The sequence below is a fragment of the Morus notabilis genome, unplaced genomic scaffold (genome assembly GCF_000414095.1).
Source record: "Morus notabilis unplaced genomic scaffold, ASM41409v2 Scaffold508, whole genome shotgun sequence".
NCBI lineage: Eukaryota > Viridiplantae > Streptophyta > Magnoliopsida > Rosales > Moraceae > Morus > Morus notabilis.
Window position 1 is genome coordinate 407804 of NW_010361936.1, and position 15225 is coordinate 423028.

Consider the following 15225-nt stretch of genomic DNA (forward strand, 5'->3'; position numbering starts at 1 on the left):
TCGGCCCGAATAGACTCATTAAAATGATAGGTAGATAAGGCTTGACTTGCAGTTCACATGGACATAAGGAGAACTGTTAGGCTAGGCCATACCATTATGGTCCCATTCTCACATCTCTACTCTAGCAAACTAACTTCAAGTTACATTAACATCATAGGTAAATGCAAAAGTGTTTCCATCAACATAATCTTCTAAGTTGAGGACCTCGAAGTTCTCATGTACACCTTCCAATTCAACCAACACTTAGTGCCTCCAAATGGTTGTATACTATAGCACACACCAATCCACACTGTTTGCCCATCAAAAACCACCGACTCTTGTCCAAATCTTATCAACAACATAATCACATTGATCCTACCTCTCAAGGCCGAGTAATAGATAAAGATCCTACCATCTTAGTCTTTAACGTGACACATATTTTGATTACCATTTTCTTGTAACAATGCTCGGACTACCTTTTTGTGGCCCTCGGCTTAAGCCAAGTGAAGTGTGACTGTTTGCTAGAATCTAATTTGAAAGCAAGTTTCGGCTTGTGGGAAAGAAGTTGCCTAATGCAATCAGGACCAAAGGATCTATTTGTATCAAAATGATCCTTTAAATGATGCTTCATACAACTTAGGTTGGGCTTCACTACCCATTAGTCAATGTTATTGTATTTTTTTTAGAGGTAAAGTTAGAGAGAGATAGTGGTGGATTCATAGTAGTTTCAAATGTTACCAATGCGATAATAGTTAAGACAAACGTGATTGAGCTCACTTATTTTCATCCAGTCCTCTTTGTACTTGGGAACCAAAACCATCTTTCCGATTTTCCATTTAAGGATTTTGTTATTGATGATTTTCAGATAATTGCTTATTGTTTCAGGATTTCGGACGAACATATTGGTATACACACCAGCTCTAAATAACATATGGTAATGTCAAATATGCAATTCTCTTATGATAACGTTTTTTTGATAGGTCTCTTAAGGAAAACCTTGGCTCTAAATAGCATCTCTCTTTCTCAATGGTGAAAATGCCGCTAAATTACTAGGACTCACTTTAAACGGTACCCAAAATGAGAGAGATTAAAGATATGTTGATTTCACGGATTCTTCACGGGTTCAAATTTATATTTTGATTCTGTCACAATGTTTTCTCTTACAGAATTTCAAAAATCATAATCAAAATCACTATTTAAACTTTAGTTTGAACCTATGAACTAAATAGGCCGTAAAAGATCTATGCATCAAAACAAAAGAGTATTATTCATATATATATATATATATATATATTTATATAGAGTGTAGTTTTAATGATTATTCTAATATTTACCGATTAATAGGTATCATTGTTTAATTATAAAATATTAATTCGACAGCTATAATAAATTATGTAATTGACAAAAAAATTTATGATAATAAAACTGAATTCTTATCACGACATGTCATCAAATTTTTATATTTTGTGATAACCACCGATGCAAACATAACTATTAAAATCTCATCCATACACACGCATATAAGAACATTTGGGAAAGGGTGGTGCTATCACGCCGCAAGAAGGATTTCTATCACCAATGCTGCAAGTGTGGTGTTTTTGCGAACTTGAAAGTTAGAATTACAAGATATGACGATATGCTTGCGAACTTTAAACGGTGGAGTTGCAATTCCAACGATATACTTGTAAATCCGCATTGATGCCAGGAATTAGACCCCAGGCACCATAGAACGATCCTTATGGGAAAAAGTTTATCCTAGGGAGAGAAGTTGGTTACGAATATCAGCGCCACCGGGAACATGAGAACACAAATCAATTAGAAAATATGTGGGGCAAATTGTCAGCACCACTCGAAGATATTTCCATTACATATGAAGTTATGAACTTTAGCAATTTTACTCCGACTGAATCAGCAAAATGGCCAAGTCTGGAACTGGCACTAATTTGTCTAATCCTTGCAACAAAATATCCATCCATAGGAGTAGTAATAGCAAAGTCAAAAAAACTTTGATCACCTTTAATAATCTCAAAATAAGATTGCTTGAAATTTTTAAATAATTGGCTTTTGAAAGCCGGCCAAAGGATGGCGGTCGAAGTACGATCAAGTGATGGAAGACTTGCAAACTGGGCATGAGGTTTTTTGGCTAAGCCACGGATCGATACACTGAACAAAACAATCATCAGGAAAGAACAAGAAAACATGAGTCAGATGCATGCAACAAATGTTTTGCTAGAAAAACGATATCTTCATAAGAATGAGAGAGTCGTTCCTTACATCTTTGTGAAATTTGTGCAAACAAGGGAGATGACGAATAGTTTCGCCAATTGTGGGGGCTTCTAAACAAATTGCACAGGGTTCTTCAAGGTTGTCCGTCTGTCGGACATGGAAAACATAAATGGTTATTAATAGCAATAAATAACTGTTGGAAGCTTGATCCATCACAGGTACCCCAGAAAGAAGCAGAATCTCTAACCAACCTGTACTACAGATTGTGGCAAGCTGTTAATCTGATTAGCGGATGCCCCAGCATGTCGATGATTGAGCTCGTCAAGCATTAATAACATCTCATAATCACTCCTGAAAGAATTGAGAAAGAGACACTCCGACTTAAATATAACATGAATTTCCTACTATAGCACCAAGCACGAACTTTTCTTTCCCAAGAGAGAGTTTCGTGTTTTTATGCTGAAAGAAATGAAAAAGGTTTTGTCAACCTGTTTGTAAGTGGCCCTTAAGGATTTAGATCTCAATTCCAGAGATTTCTAGGTCTATGATCCATCGGAGGAGATAAATTCATCTAAAGAGCAAACATATAACGGTAATGAAAAACGACAGAAATCTTACTCATTGAAATCCCGGTGCTGGACTTGAAGAACATGATTACCCATTTCTGCAGCACTAAGATCTCCAAAGGCATCCTCTAACTCTTCCAATATATCAAGTCTCTGAATCAGAAAGCAAGAGATCAAATTTCATCAAAACCAGCCAGCAAAGAAACTAAGATTAGAAAGTGCCTTGAAAAAAAGGATAAACTTTTAACACATCTGGCGAAACAATTGCACTAAGAATGAGACTACACACACATATATAATAATAATAAAATAAACCCTAAGAGGTGAGGGGATCAACAAGAAAAAAACTCGCCAACTACCTATAGTACTGAACTTAATACCAAGATATGTGTCGAGGATTAATGCTCAAACTCTTTCTTCCAGTCAGAGACTTGCAGTTCTCTTTCACCACTAACACATCAGGAGATTTTTGCATTAATATTACAAAAGCATTACCTCCGAAAGGATTAAATAGGATCAGATGAAAATAGAAGGAGATATGACAACTTGACTAGCTAAAAAGGTACGATTTTTTTTTTTGGGTAAGAAAAAATAATTTCATTGATAATTGATGGTTTTGAAGGGAAAAACTTACTTTTATCTCTTATTATTATTAGTGTAACGTAAACCTAATTTATAGGATACCAAGTACCCTTGACAGCTCATAGAAATTCAAATAAGCTCTTATCTTATCTAAACCTATCTAGATCCGGTGTTTATCTAGAAAAACCGGAATTCCCTATCTCTTAGGATCCTAATCCCAAACTAAGGGATTTGGCTCTTTAATTCAAAAACTGAAAAGATAAAATCTTCTAATTTCCTACACTCCCCCTCAAGTTGGTGCATAGATATCATGCAAACCTAACTTGCTAACAAAAAAATCAAAAGTCGACTTGAACAATCCCTTCGTGAAGATATCTGCTGTTTGTTGTACTGTTGGAACAAATGGCATGCAGATCAAACCTCCTTCGAGCTTTTCCTTGATGAAATGCCGATCAACTTCAACATGTTTGGTTCTATCATGTTGCACAGGGTTGTTGGCAATGCTGATTGCAGCTTTGTTGTCACAGTATAACTTCATAGGAGCTTCTATTAGCAACTTTAATTCATTCAACACCCGTTGTAACCACAATAGTTCACACACACCATTAGCCATTGCTCTATACTCTGCCTCGACACTGCTCCTTGCTACTACACTTTGCTTCTTACTCCTCCAAGTAACTAAATTACCCCATACATAGGAACAATATCCTATCTGTGGAGGATCCAGCCCAGTCTACATCAGTGTAGATTTCAATCCCTCGTTGAGTGTTCTTTTTAAAAATTAGACCTCTCCCAGGAGAATTCTTCAAGTATCTTAGAATACGGTAAGTAGCCTCTAAGTGTTCCTTCCTGGGTGAGTGCATAAACTGACTAACAAGGCTGACTGCGAAAGCTATGTCTGGTCTCGTATGGGATAAGTAGATTAGTTTACCAACTAACTTCTGATATCTTGTTGTGTCCACTGGATCTCCTTCCCCAATGTTGCTGAGCTTAACATTGGGATCCACCGGTGTATCTACCGGTTTACATCCACTCATACCTGTCTCATCCAGTAGGTCTAACACATACTTCCATTGACTTACAACAATTCCTTTCTTTGACATTGCCACCTCCATCCCAAGGAAATATTTGAGGGAGCCCAAGTCTTTGATCTCAAATTCTGTAGCTAAATTCTTTTTTAAGCTGTGCATCTCTACCGGGTCATCCCCTGTCAAGATAATGTCATCAACATAGACAATTAGGATGGTAATTCTTCCGCTTGGTGAGTGCTTGAAGAACATTGTGTGATCCGTTTGAGCCTGTGTATAACCCTACCTTTTTACTGAGCAAGTAAATTTCTCAAACCACGCCCTCGGTGACTGCTTCAAACCATATAGTGACTTCATCAATCTGCACACCTTAGAGCCAAACTCTCCGTCAAAACCCGGTGGGGCATCCATGTACACCTCTTCTTCCAAATCACCATTCAAAAAAGCGTTCTTGACATCTAGTTGCTGTAGTGACCAATCCAGGTTTGCTGCCAATGAGAGAAGTACTCTAACAGTATTAAGTTTTACTACTGGAGCAAAAGTTTCCATGTAGTCGATTCCACATGTTTGAGTGAAGCCCTTTGCAACCAAACGAGCCTTATATCTTTCTAGAGATCCATCTTACTTGTATTTTACTGTGAACACCCATTTGCAACCCACAGTCTTCTTATCCTTCGGTAGGTCAACCATCCTCCAAGTATTGTTCTTCTTGAGAGCCCTCATTTCCTCTAGAACTGCCTCCTTCCACTCAGGGACCTGTAAAGCATCTTGAACATTCTTTGGAATTTCCACAAGTGAGAGTTGAGTAGTGAAGGAAGAAAACATTGGGGACAATTTTTCATAGGACACAAATTTGGACATTAGATACTTAGTACATGATCTAACCCCTTTTCGAACAGCAATTGGGAGATTATTGAGAGTTGTTTCTCCGGGAATGGAGTTTAAGGGAGGAGAGATACCTGTATAATCTTGGACAGGAGAAGGGGCATTCACAAGGTTTTGGTCCTGCCTCGGGTTGGAGTTTCGGCTTTGCTGGAAAATTTCAAACTCCCTTCCATGAGTCAAGTTCTTTCGAGAGTAAACCAGTCCAAATTTCTTTTTATTTGCATCTCCTTCTAAAGGACCATTATTTTCTGCTGGAATGAGACTTTGGTCTTCCTGGTTTTGAGTTAAAACCGAGTTTGTTAGTGATTGTTTAGAACCAGATTCTGAAATCAAATTTTGTTCAGGCTGGAAAGGAACTTCAGTCACCAAGTGCTCTATTTTATCCCAAGTCGGATCTTCACTATTTTTCTCCCCCTGAAGAGGAGACTTGAAAAGCGGCTGTGTTTCAAAGAAAGTGACATCCATAGAGACAAACAATTTTTTTGAAATAGGGTCATAGCATTTATATCCCTTTTTTGTTGGAGCATAGCCTACAAAGACACATTTTTTGGCTCTAGGATCTAGTTTACTTCGGTTTTGATCAGTGTTATGAACAAAAACAGTGCATCCAAAGTGTTTAATAGGCAAGTCTGATAAGACCCTAGAGAATGGAAAGGCTTTCGAGAAGATTTGCAAAGGAGTTTGAAAATCTAGAATTTTTTAGGGCATTCGATTAATGAGATAGGTAGCTGTGAGAATGGCATCACCCCAAAGATATTTTGGAACATTATGTGTGAAAAGTAAGGCTCTAGCAACTTCTAGAAGGTGTTTATTTTTCCTCTGAGCTACTCCATTTTGTTGAGGGGTGTCATTACATGAACTTTGGTGAATAATCCCCTTTTCAGTAAAAAAAATTCCCCAAAATATTATTAAAAAACTCCTTTCCATTATCACTTCTAAAGACTTGAATTTTTCCATTAAATTGAGTGTGTACCATAGTCTAAAAGTTTTTGAAAACTCCTTCAACTTCTGTTTTTTCTTTCAACAAATAAACCCAACTTACTCTAGTGTGGTCATCTATAAATGTGACAAACCATCTTTTCCCGAAAAGATTAGAAGTTCGTGAGGGGCCCCAAACATCACCGTGGATTGGGGGAAAAGGTTTAGTGGGTTTGTATGGTTGTGGAGAATAAGAAGATCGATGTTGTTTTGCAAGAATACAAATTTCACACTGAAATGAAGAAGGATTCTTATTGAGAAATAAAGATGGAAACAAACGTTTTAAATAATAAAAGCTTAGATGACCAAGTCTATAATGCCATAACATAATTTCATGATTCCTAGAAAGAGACATAGCTTCAAAACATGAACTTTGGACTGGTTTACTCGGAGTTGGTCCTTCTTCAAAAAAGTAGAGTCCTCCATTTTCCTTAGCATTGCCAATCATCCTCCCCAAGGCTAGTTCCTGAAACTCACAATGAGTTGGATAAAAATTAGCTTGACACTTAAGATCTTGTGTTATCTTACTAATAGATAAGAGGTTACATGACAATTTTGGGACATGAAGCACATTATTAAGAGTTACGAGAGAGGAAACTTTGATTGAACCAATCCCGGCTATTGCCGAAAAAGATCCATCAGCAATTTTAATTTTCCTGTTTCCTGCACAAGGACTATAGGACGAGAAGAGATGTGAGTAGTTTGTCATATGATCTGTTGCTCCAGAGTCTATAATCCATGGACTAGAGGAGAAAGAACCTAGACTAGAAAGGGCTGTGACATACGAATTACCTTGGGTTGCAAGTGAGCATGAAGAATTGACAGTAAATTGTGGAGATTTAAAGAGTTTATATAGATGCTCTAATTGTTTCTTAGTGAAAGGTAACACTTCCGAGTCAATGGGCTGCTCTTGAGAGTCTTCCGTAGTAGTCTTGAACGCCCTGCCATTCCCCTCTGGTTTTTTCTTGAGATTTGCTAGTTTTCCATGAAGTTTCCAGCATGTCTCCTTAGTGTGCCATGGTTTCCGACAATGATCACACCACGGGCGTTTTTTCCGTTCACCTTCTATGTCAGATCCTCCTGAGTTGCGGAAGACTAGTACGGAATTCTCAGGTTCTGGGGTTGGTGCTGTGCTGTTTAACATGATTCTTCTCCTATTTTCTTCTTGTCGTACTTCTGAAAAAACTTCTCGGATAAAGGGCAGGGGTTTTCGACCAAGAATCCTTCATTTTACCTCATCTAGACTTTGATTAACTCCTGCAAGAAACATGTAGACACGATCATTCACTTCACGCTTCATATACCTTGCACAATCATTCGGATTCTCCCATTCATCATCATAGCATTAATCCAATTCCTGCCAAAGGGCTACCATCTCATTGTAGTATACTGTGATCTCACGGTCTCCTTGTTTAGATTTCCACAGTTTTGATTTCAATTCAAAGATCTGTAAAGAATTTTCCAAATCAGAGTAGGTCTGCCGAATTGAATCCCACACAGCCTTGGCGGTTGGTAGGAACATGTTGGGTTTTGCAATTGCTGTTTCCATGGTGTTTAGTAACCATGCTGTCACCAAAGAATTTTCTGACCTCCATCTTTTAAAGCCAGAATCTTTCTCCTGGGGTTGTTTTTCTTCCCCGGTAAGAAACCCTAATTTTCCTCTGCCATCAAGCACAAGCTTCACCGATTGGGACCACTCAAGGTAGTTTTTCCCATTAAATTTTGGAATGGAAATCTGTAGGGATGTACCGGTTGTTATACTGTCAACACCAATAACAGGGGAGCTATCTAGGCTGTTTTCGGAGGTTACCTCAGATGAGGTTTGGGCTCTATTTATGCCTGTCATGGCTGTTTTTGCCATTCTGCCCTAAGATAAGAACCCTAAGGCTCTGATACCATGAAGGTTTTGAAGGGAAAAACTTACTTTTTTCTCTTATTATTATTATTAGTGTAACGTAAACCTAATTTATAGGATACCAAGTACCCTTGACAGCTCATAGAAATTCAAATAAGCTCTTATCTTATCCAAACCTATCTAGATCCCGTGTTTATCTAGAAAAACCGGAATTCCCTATCTCCTAGGATCCTAATCCCAAACTAAGGGATTTGGCTCTTTAATTCAAAAACTGAAAAGATAAAATCTTCTAATTTCCTACAATAATGATCAGAAAAGACTAATGCAAATGGGGAGGATAAGGTATCTCACTACTAGAACGGTAATGAAACACCAAAAAGGGTACAATCTAAAGAACACAAATATGGGTACTGGTTCTAGTGTAGGCAACTGCAATATTTTCTTGAATATAGAGTTTACCACATAGAAAGTATATGATAAGCTCCTATTTCTCGGTTAGTAGTAATTTGACAGAATTCAAAGGAAAACTAACAGAAACTTGATTTGTATTAATGGCGGCAGATTGGTTACAGGAAGATAAGGGGATTTTCGAGAGATCCCTTGCTCTCCTAGGTTTCCACTTCTCAGAAGTTGTGCAAATGAATCGATGCCCCTTTATTCTACCTCCTAATCTATTTATACTACTAAGCCTTATTCCTCTCACTAATTCCAAGACTAACTAACTAGTAACTGCCTGCTGACTCAGCCTATCCCTATTCCCCTCCCCGAGTAATATCCTCCACCTCAGCAACCACTTGAGTTTCAGCTGCCAACCTTGGCTCGTGGTGGTGTTTCCTCCGAACATAAGTAAAACGCACGGGGGCTTATCAGTATATTGTTAAAGTATAAAACTATTGTTAACCCACCTCCTAATAGCTTAAGTTTTTGGGATGGATTGGTAAACTAACATAGTATCAGAGCGGGAGGTCCTGAGTTCAAACTCTCGTAATTGCACTCTTTATCCCCATTTAAATTATCATCATGTGTTGGGTCTTTAATATATCTCGGGCTTAAATATTCACGTGTTGGGCTTTCCAATTAATTTACCCACACGATTGTCCATTGTCCAGCCCACACATGAGGGAGAGTGTTAAAGTATAAAACTATTGTTGGCCCACTTCCTAATAGCTTAAGTTTTTTGGATGGATTGGTAAACTAACATATATGCTAATGATGATTATATTCCACACAAACCAATTTAAGAAGTAGACAAAAATGTATTTTTACTTTCTTATAACTCACCCCATATATTTAAACAATTACATCCAAACATTCTAAGGTGCATGCAAAATGTGCCCATAACTATTAGAAGCTAAAAAATGTCTTCAATATCTAGAAACTTTATTTTCCAAATGACAATTCATTTTTTCTTCCTTAAATGTATCCCAATATCGTTTTTTTACAAAAAAAAAAAAAAAAAAAAAAAAAAAAAAAAAAAAAAAAAAAAAAAAAAAAAAAAATTTTTTATTCGAAAGAAATATCTAGAAACTTTATTTTCCAAATGACAATTCATTTTTTCTTCCTTAAATGTATCCCAATATCGTTTTTTTAAAAAAAAAAAAAAAAAAAAAAAAAAAAAAAAAATTTCATTTGATGCAGGTAATGGTAAATTAAAAGTTCCATTGCTAAATAGAGGCTAATCTATCTTTGCACGCTTCAAGTCAAACACAGTCTCCAAATATAACTTGCACAGATTATTATAATAAGCACGCTAATCTATTAAAACTATAATCCGGCATGATATTACACACCGTGAAAAAAGCCCAATAAATAGTGAAAGGAAACATAAAGAAGGGATCAAAGAAGATACCATGTCCAAATCCATGCCTAAAGGAAAGTGCAGGTCACTGGCACTGGAAAATACAGCAGGACGTTGCCTGCCACTACGACCCCTCATCTGCGCCATTCTAGAAGAGCTAGGGACACGAGTCTGAGCCCATCTTCTATTTGGTTGGTTTTGAGTTCTATTTGATCGGTTTTGAAAAGTCCGTGACCTTGGCTGTCTGTGGAGGTGCGATATCACCGAGCCTCTCTACAAAAATACAAACCAAACTGTGTTAGCAAGTCTTGCGAAACAAAAGTCGCAAAATGAAACAAAATAATCAGCAGACTATTCTTGAAGCACATAAAATATAAACCCCCACAAGCCCGCCGTCCAAACATAATTGATCATTTGTAGAAACTCCCTGGCGACATCTAATATCTTAGGTATCATAAACATGATATCTTTTGAAGTTGAGTTTTAGATTGCTAGCAGAATAAGGCCTCATCACATCACTCCCTTTTTTCATCAATCCAAAAAATCATCAGTATCAGAGACCGCATTATGTTCAGAATATTTGATACACATAAGATCTTACTTTTATATTTTGATAGGCATAACATCACAAATTACACATTAAATACAAAATAAGGCAAAGCTAAATCACTCACAGCATGTGATTCATTTTGTCCGGCACCAGAAGTATTAGATCCACTGTCCTCTTCCTGCATTACCCATGCCAAAAATTCCGCATCAATCTGCAAAAAGTGCAGAACTATGAAATGTCTATTGAAACGAAGCACCTGAGAAAATTGATTGCAAAATGGTTATCAGGAAAACCTACATTGCCTCCTCTGGCTAAAGGCGTCTCATGATATAATTGTTCTTGGAGTTCACGGGCCAAGATCTCATCTGCTTCAACTTGTCTTGCCCTAGCCTCAGAGTCATCATTACTTGTACTATCAATAGTTTGTGGTGTAGAGTGTCTGACTGGAGGCGAAAATGCATCAACATCAATAACGGGACCTAAAGTAGCCCGGGATTGTGAATGATGAACCCTGGATGATCTTGAGTTCACTGGTTCCCTGGATGAAACAAGAAACATGACATCCGAGTCTTCAGATATGGATGTGGAGCATCCGCCGTGGTTCCTGGAAGAAGATCCAAATTTCTTAAGCCTCTTGTTAAATGCATTGTCCGCACCAGGAGCCCCACCTGACTGTTCTGTTTCAGACACAAAAGGATCTCTTAGAGCAGCAGTTTGACCTACTGCATGATCACATTCATTCCCTGGAGTTGGTCGACTACTAATATCTCTTCTGTTCACCCCATTTTCATGTTGTCGACGAAACAAGCTTCCGGCGCCACCGGTTCTCCTAGAAAGATGTCTGGCTGTATCATTTACAGTGTTCTCTATGTTCCTTGATCGATCACGAGTACTTCTCCAACCAGCTGATCCAAATGCATCTCTACTAGCATCACTTAATCCATTTGCCTCCCCATTATGGTTTGCAAGGCTACTGCAGAAATTTTAAAAAGCTATAAGACCTTACGATACTTCAATTTGAAACGAAAAACTACATAAATAATCCAGAAAAGTTGCTGGCATCAGTAGTAAATCAGAAATAGGTTAAACAGACAACAAGCATTCAAATTATTGTTCATGCACTACATTAAGAAATACATGACAATTAGTGGGATCTATATCATTCACTGTGGAAATATCAAAATCTAATCCCCGATTTCAAGGATTTTAGAATAGTTGATTATGTAATTTAGGAATAAAGGGCCTGTTCTTTTGGAGTGTGACTTGACTGTAGTTCTTGAGTTGAATTTCAATTATAACTTGAGATAAAGTTGTAACTTGAGTTTGTGTTTGGTTGTGTACATTTGAGTTATTGTTTGAGATGTGAATCTTTTTGAGTTTGTGTTTAGGTGTATAATAAGACTTGAGTTGTGAATAGTGGGGAGAGAAAAAAATATTTTTTTCCTTATTTGAATTTATTTAATTTTATGCAATTGACAATACCACATCATCATTTTAACTACGTTCATAATTCAGGTTCAGAGCTATTTATGAAATTTTTCCAAAAAGAAAAAAAAGCCTTCTAAACAACAATTAAACCAAAAAGAAAGCAAAAAAAACAACAAAAAAAGCCTTCAAGCACCAACCCACTCTCCCCAGACACATCAACCGCCCAATAACAACATCCTCCGCCCTCGAACCCAGATAAACGACAGAATCTCCCACCATCTCAACCCCGGACTTCGCCAACAATTCCTTGCAATCCCACAACCCAATCCACCCCAATTTCCAAATCCCCGACGACGACGACGCCAAGGGCCTCCCTTTCTTGAACGGCAAGACCTTGAAATCCGTAGAAGCCGCCACGTGGCCGCTATCCAGAAGGCGGAGTCTTGAGGGTCTCGAGAGCTTGAGGAAAAAATGGGTCGCCGGATTTTGGGGTGTTGGAACGGAGCGGGTTGCCGGCGAAGGCGTGGGATCGGAGGTTTATGGACATGGTGGTGGTGGTGGTGGTGGTGGTGGGGATGCGAGAGAGCTCGGGAATGGAGGAGTTTAGAGAGAGAAAATGTTGAAGATGATATTGATGGTGATGAGAGAGAGAGGAGAGAGAACATTATGAGCAGTAGAGTAAACTCGAATTGATGGGAGGAGGGTAAACTCGAGAATGGGTGGTTGACTCGAATAAACTTTCGAGTGTTGGTTCGAGTGAGCTAAGGCTGAACGCAAACTATGCCCAAGTTATTCACTCGAGTACAAATAATCTGAGTCAGTTAAGGCAACCGAACAGGCCCAAAGAGATTTGGGATCTTTCCTAATATCTCTATTAGTTAGTTTCCTATTTTGATTAGTTTCCTGTTTTATGTTAATTTCCTGATTATGTGTAATTAGTTTATTATTTCCAGTTATAGTGAAAGGGCAATTGTCTCCCTTCATTATATAGAGATGTACATAACCTTCATCAATTAGAGATAGAAATATTTTCATCTCCAATTCTCACATTCACCAACTCTGTGATGATGTTCGAATGAAAGATACTTGCGAAAAATATTATGCAAGAAAAATGATGACAAAAAATTCAAAGAAAAAAATATGTAACAAATTACCTGCTAAATCCACGAAATTGTTCCTTTGATGCATCAGGAATAGTAAGTACGGCTTTTCCTTTTGCTCTTCCCCTGCCATTTTCTTCAGCGACTATATCACTCATGTCAGTTACAGGGGACCGTGGACGATTAAAATCCCCATTCCAAGCATGTCTCTGTTCAATGTTTTCGGAAGTGTTTTTAAGCTGTTCGGCTTTTGCAATATTTTGTGGAGAAATACACCCATTTCTCACCAAATTTTTTTTCCCTGGGTATCTAGTTCTAAAAGAACGAGCAGGCGTATGTTCCCTGCCTTTATGTTGAGAATCAGTGGACATATTGACTGCTTCTCTGCAAGCCATAGCTAAGCCAGGACTTTTTAGAGCATTTTCGTCAATTGTTTCCTTCCCTTTAATCCAACTTCTAAGTTGCTCTGGAAAGTCTGGGATGCATGGCCCAAAAGAAGTACCACGTGACGCTACTTGACCTTGTCTCTTATCTTCAGCCACAATCTGTTCCGGTGCACCATATGAAACCGCATTGCGATGTTCGCTATAGTCATTTTGATTCATTAATTCAACTTGGTAACCAGAAGATCTATCAGTGCTAATGGATTTCCCTTTATCCATGTTCCTAGTTCCACTAGAATGATTGGCCCTGTGACCATAGCTTCTATCTGCAGCCGGTCTCCTACATAAGCCATCATTTGGGGCATTAACGTCACTGCAATTTGCATTTTCAAGATTTCCACAACATTTTTGCTGAAACGTAATGGGTCCTCTAGTATGATGCCTATCCTCCGTCACCAGCTTATCCCTATTTCTAAAGTTTCCATGCAATAAGGAATTAGAGTCTCTTCGGACGGACTCCCTGCCAGTACAACGTCGTGCAACGACCCTATCCGGCGTGTCCGGTACTTCGCTTACCTGATTGATCTGATTGATGATATCCATGTCGATGTCGTCCATATTCCACATCTTTTGGTGTAAACTGCCACTCACCTCCAATAAGTCTATTTGGAGCCTCCTAAAGGCCTAAACTAATAAGTAATATAAAGGAGAATTAGCAAATAACTACGAAAATCTTGTGTTAGAAGCATCAGCATTGAAAGGAAATCAAAACATGAGAAGCCTCTATGTAAGTAAAGCACAAGTTAAAAGAAACCCAAATCCATCCACTAAAACCACAAACAAATACATACATATATATCATATATATGCTAACATTGACAGTAAAAATTGGAAGGTTAACAAAAACCTGAGAAAAAATACAAAGGAAATATTTTGCACGCTGACGAAAACTTGAACAAGAATGATAATAAACCTCAGATATTGTGGCTAAATTTCAAAGCACTAGTAAAGCTAAGATGTAAATTGAATGAAACGACACAAAAATTAGCATTCCCATAAAAGTGCCAAATTTAAAATTGAAAATATACATCACCAACATTTTATTATTTTCTTGCAGACACAAATTATTTGATGCCTAAAAAAAAGGGAAAAAAAACAAATTATCAACTTAAACTATCGAATCACCTGTGTGAAACGAGAAAATAAGTCAACCTTGAAAATTTATAAATGAACCGGAAACCGGAAAATACCCAGTTAAAGAAAAACGGAATAAATACAATCCGATGATAAATAAATAAATAAATAAAATTTAAAAAGAAAAAAGAAAGAAAAGAAAACAAACCCAGTTCAATCCACAATTTTTAGATTTGGAAAAAAAAATGCTAATACATGAGGTGAATGAAATACCTGATGGCGTTGTTGTTTTCCGTTGATTGAAATTTGAAATTCAAACGACGAAAGAGGAGAAAACCCAGAATCTGAAATTGAAATGGGAGATGATGAAAACCCTAAAATAAAAGAGAAGAAAATCTGAATTTAAAATTTCAATTTTCCATGATATCATATTTTGTGTACTCTCTGTGAACGTCATTACTCAACAATCAAGTTTCAGCCTCTACGCCTGCGCCAACAGACAGAGTCGGGTCGCTTGCTCTAATTCGGGTCTATATTGTTTCGGATCCGGGTCTTGGGCCTTTCAGGGTTTGGTTATGAAAAAATGAAAAATGGGAAATAGTAGGAAATATGCAATATGAAAAAGCTTAAGAAAATATATAGATCAGTTTTTAGTTATATAAATTAATAGGTCATAACTCGTCAAGTTATGGTTCATAACCAGATAAATTATGGATAAACTTGTCAAGTTATG

General features: G+C 37.6%; 1 protein-coding gene across 1 annotated transcript; it reads right to left on the reverse strand.

Annotated features, from left to right (window-relative positions):
- Positions 1-1543: 1543 nt before the first annotated feature.
- Positions 1544-14854, reverse strand: LOC21400905. The gene is made up of 9 exons (XM_024167404.1): positions 14766-14854; positions 13030-14042; positions 10745-11420; positions 10572-10658; positions 9949-10170; positions 2824-2924; positions 2457-2556; positions 2254-2352; positions 1544-2142 (listed from the first exon to the last, which is right to left on the reverse strand). Exons 2-9 carry the CDS (start codon positions 13983-13985, stop codon positions 2080-2082), a joined length of 2304 nt encoding a protein of 767 aa, XP_024023172.1. The 5' UTR covers positions 13986-14042; positions 14766-14854; the 3' UTR covers positions 1544-2079.
- Between the last annotated feature and the right edge of the window lie 371 nt (positions 14855-15225).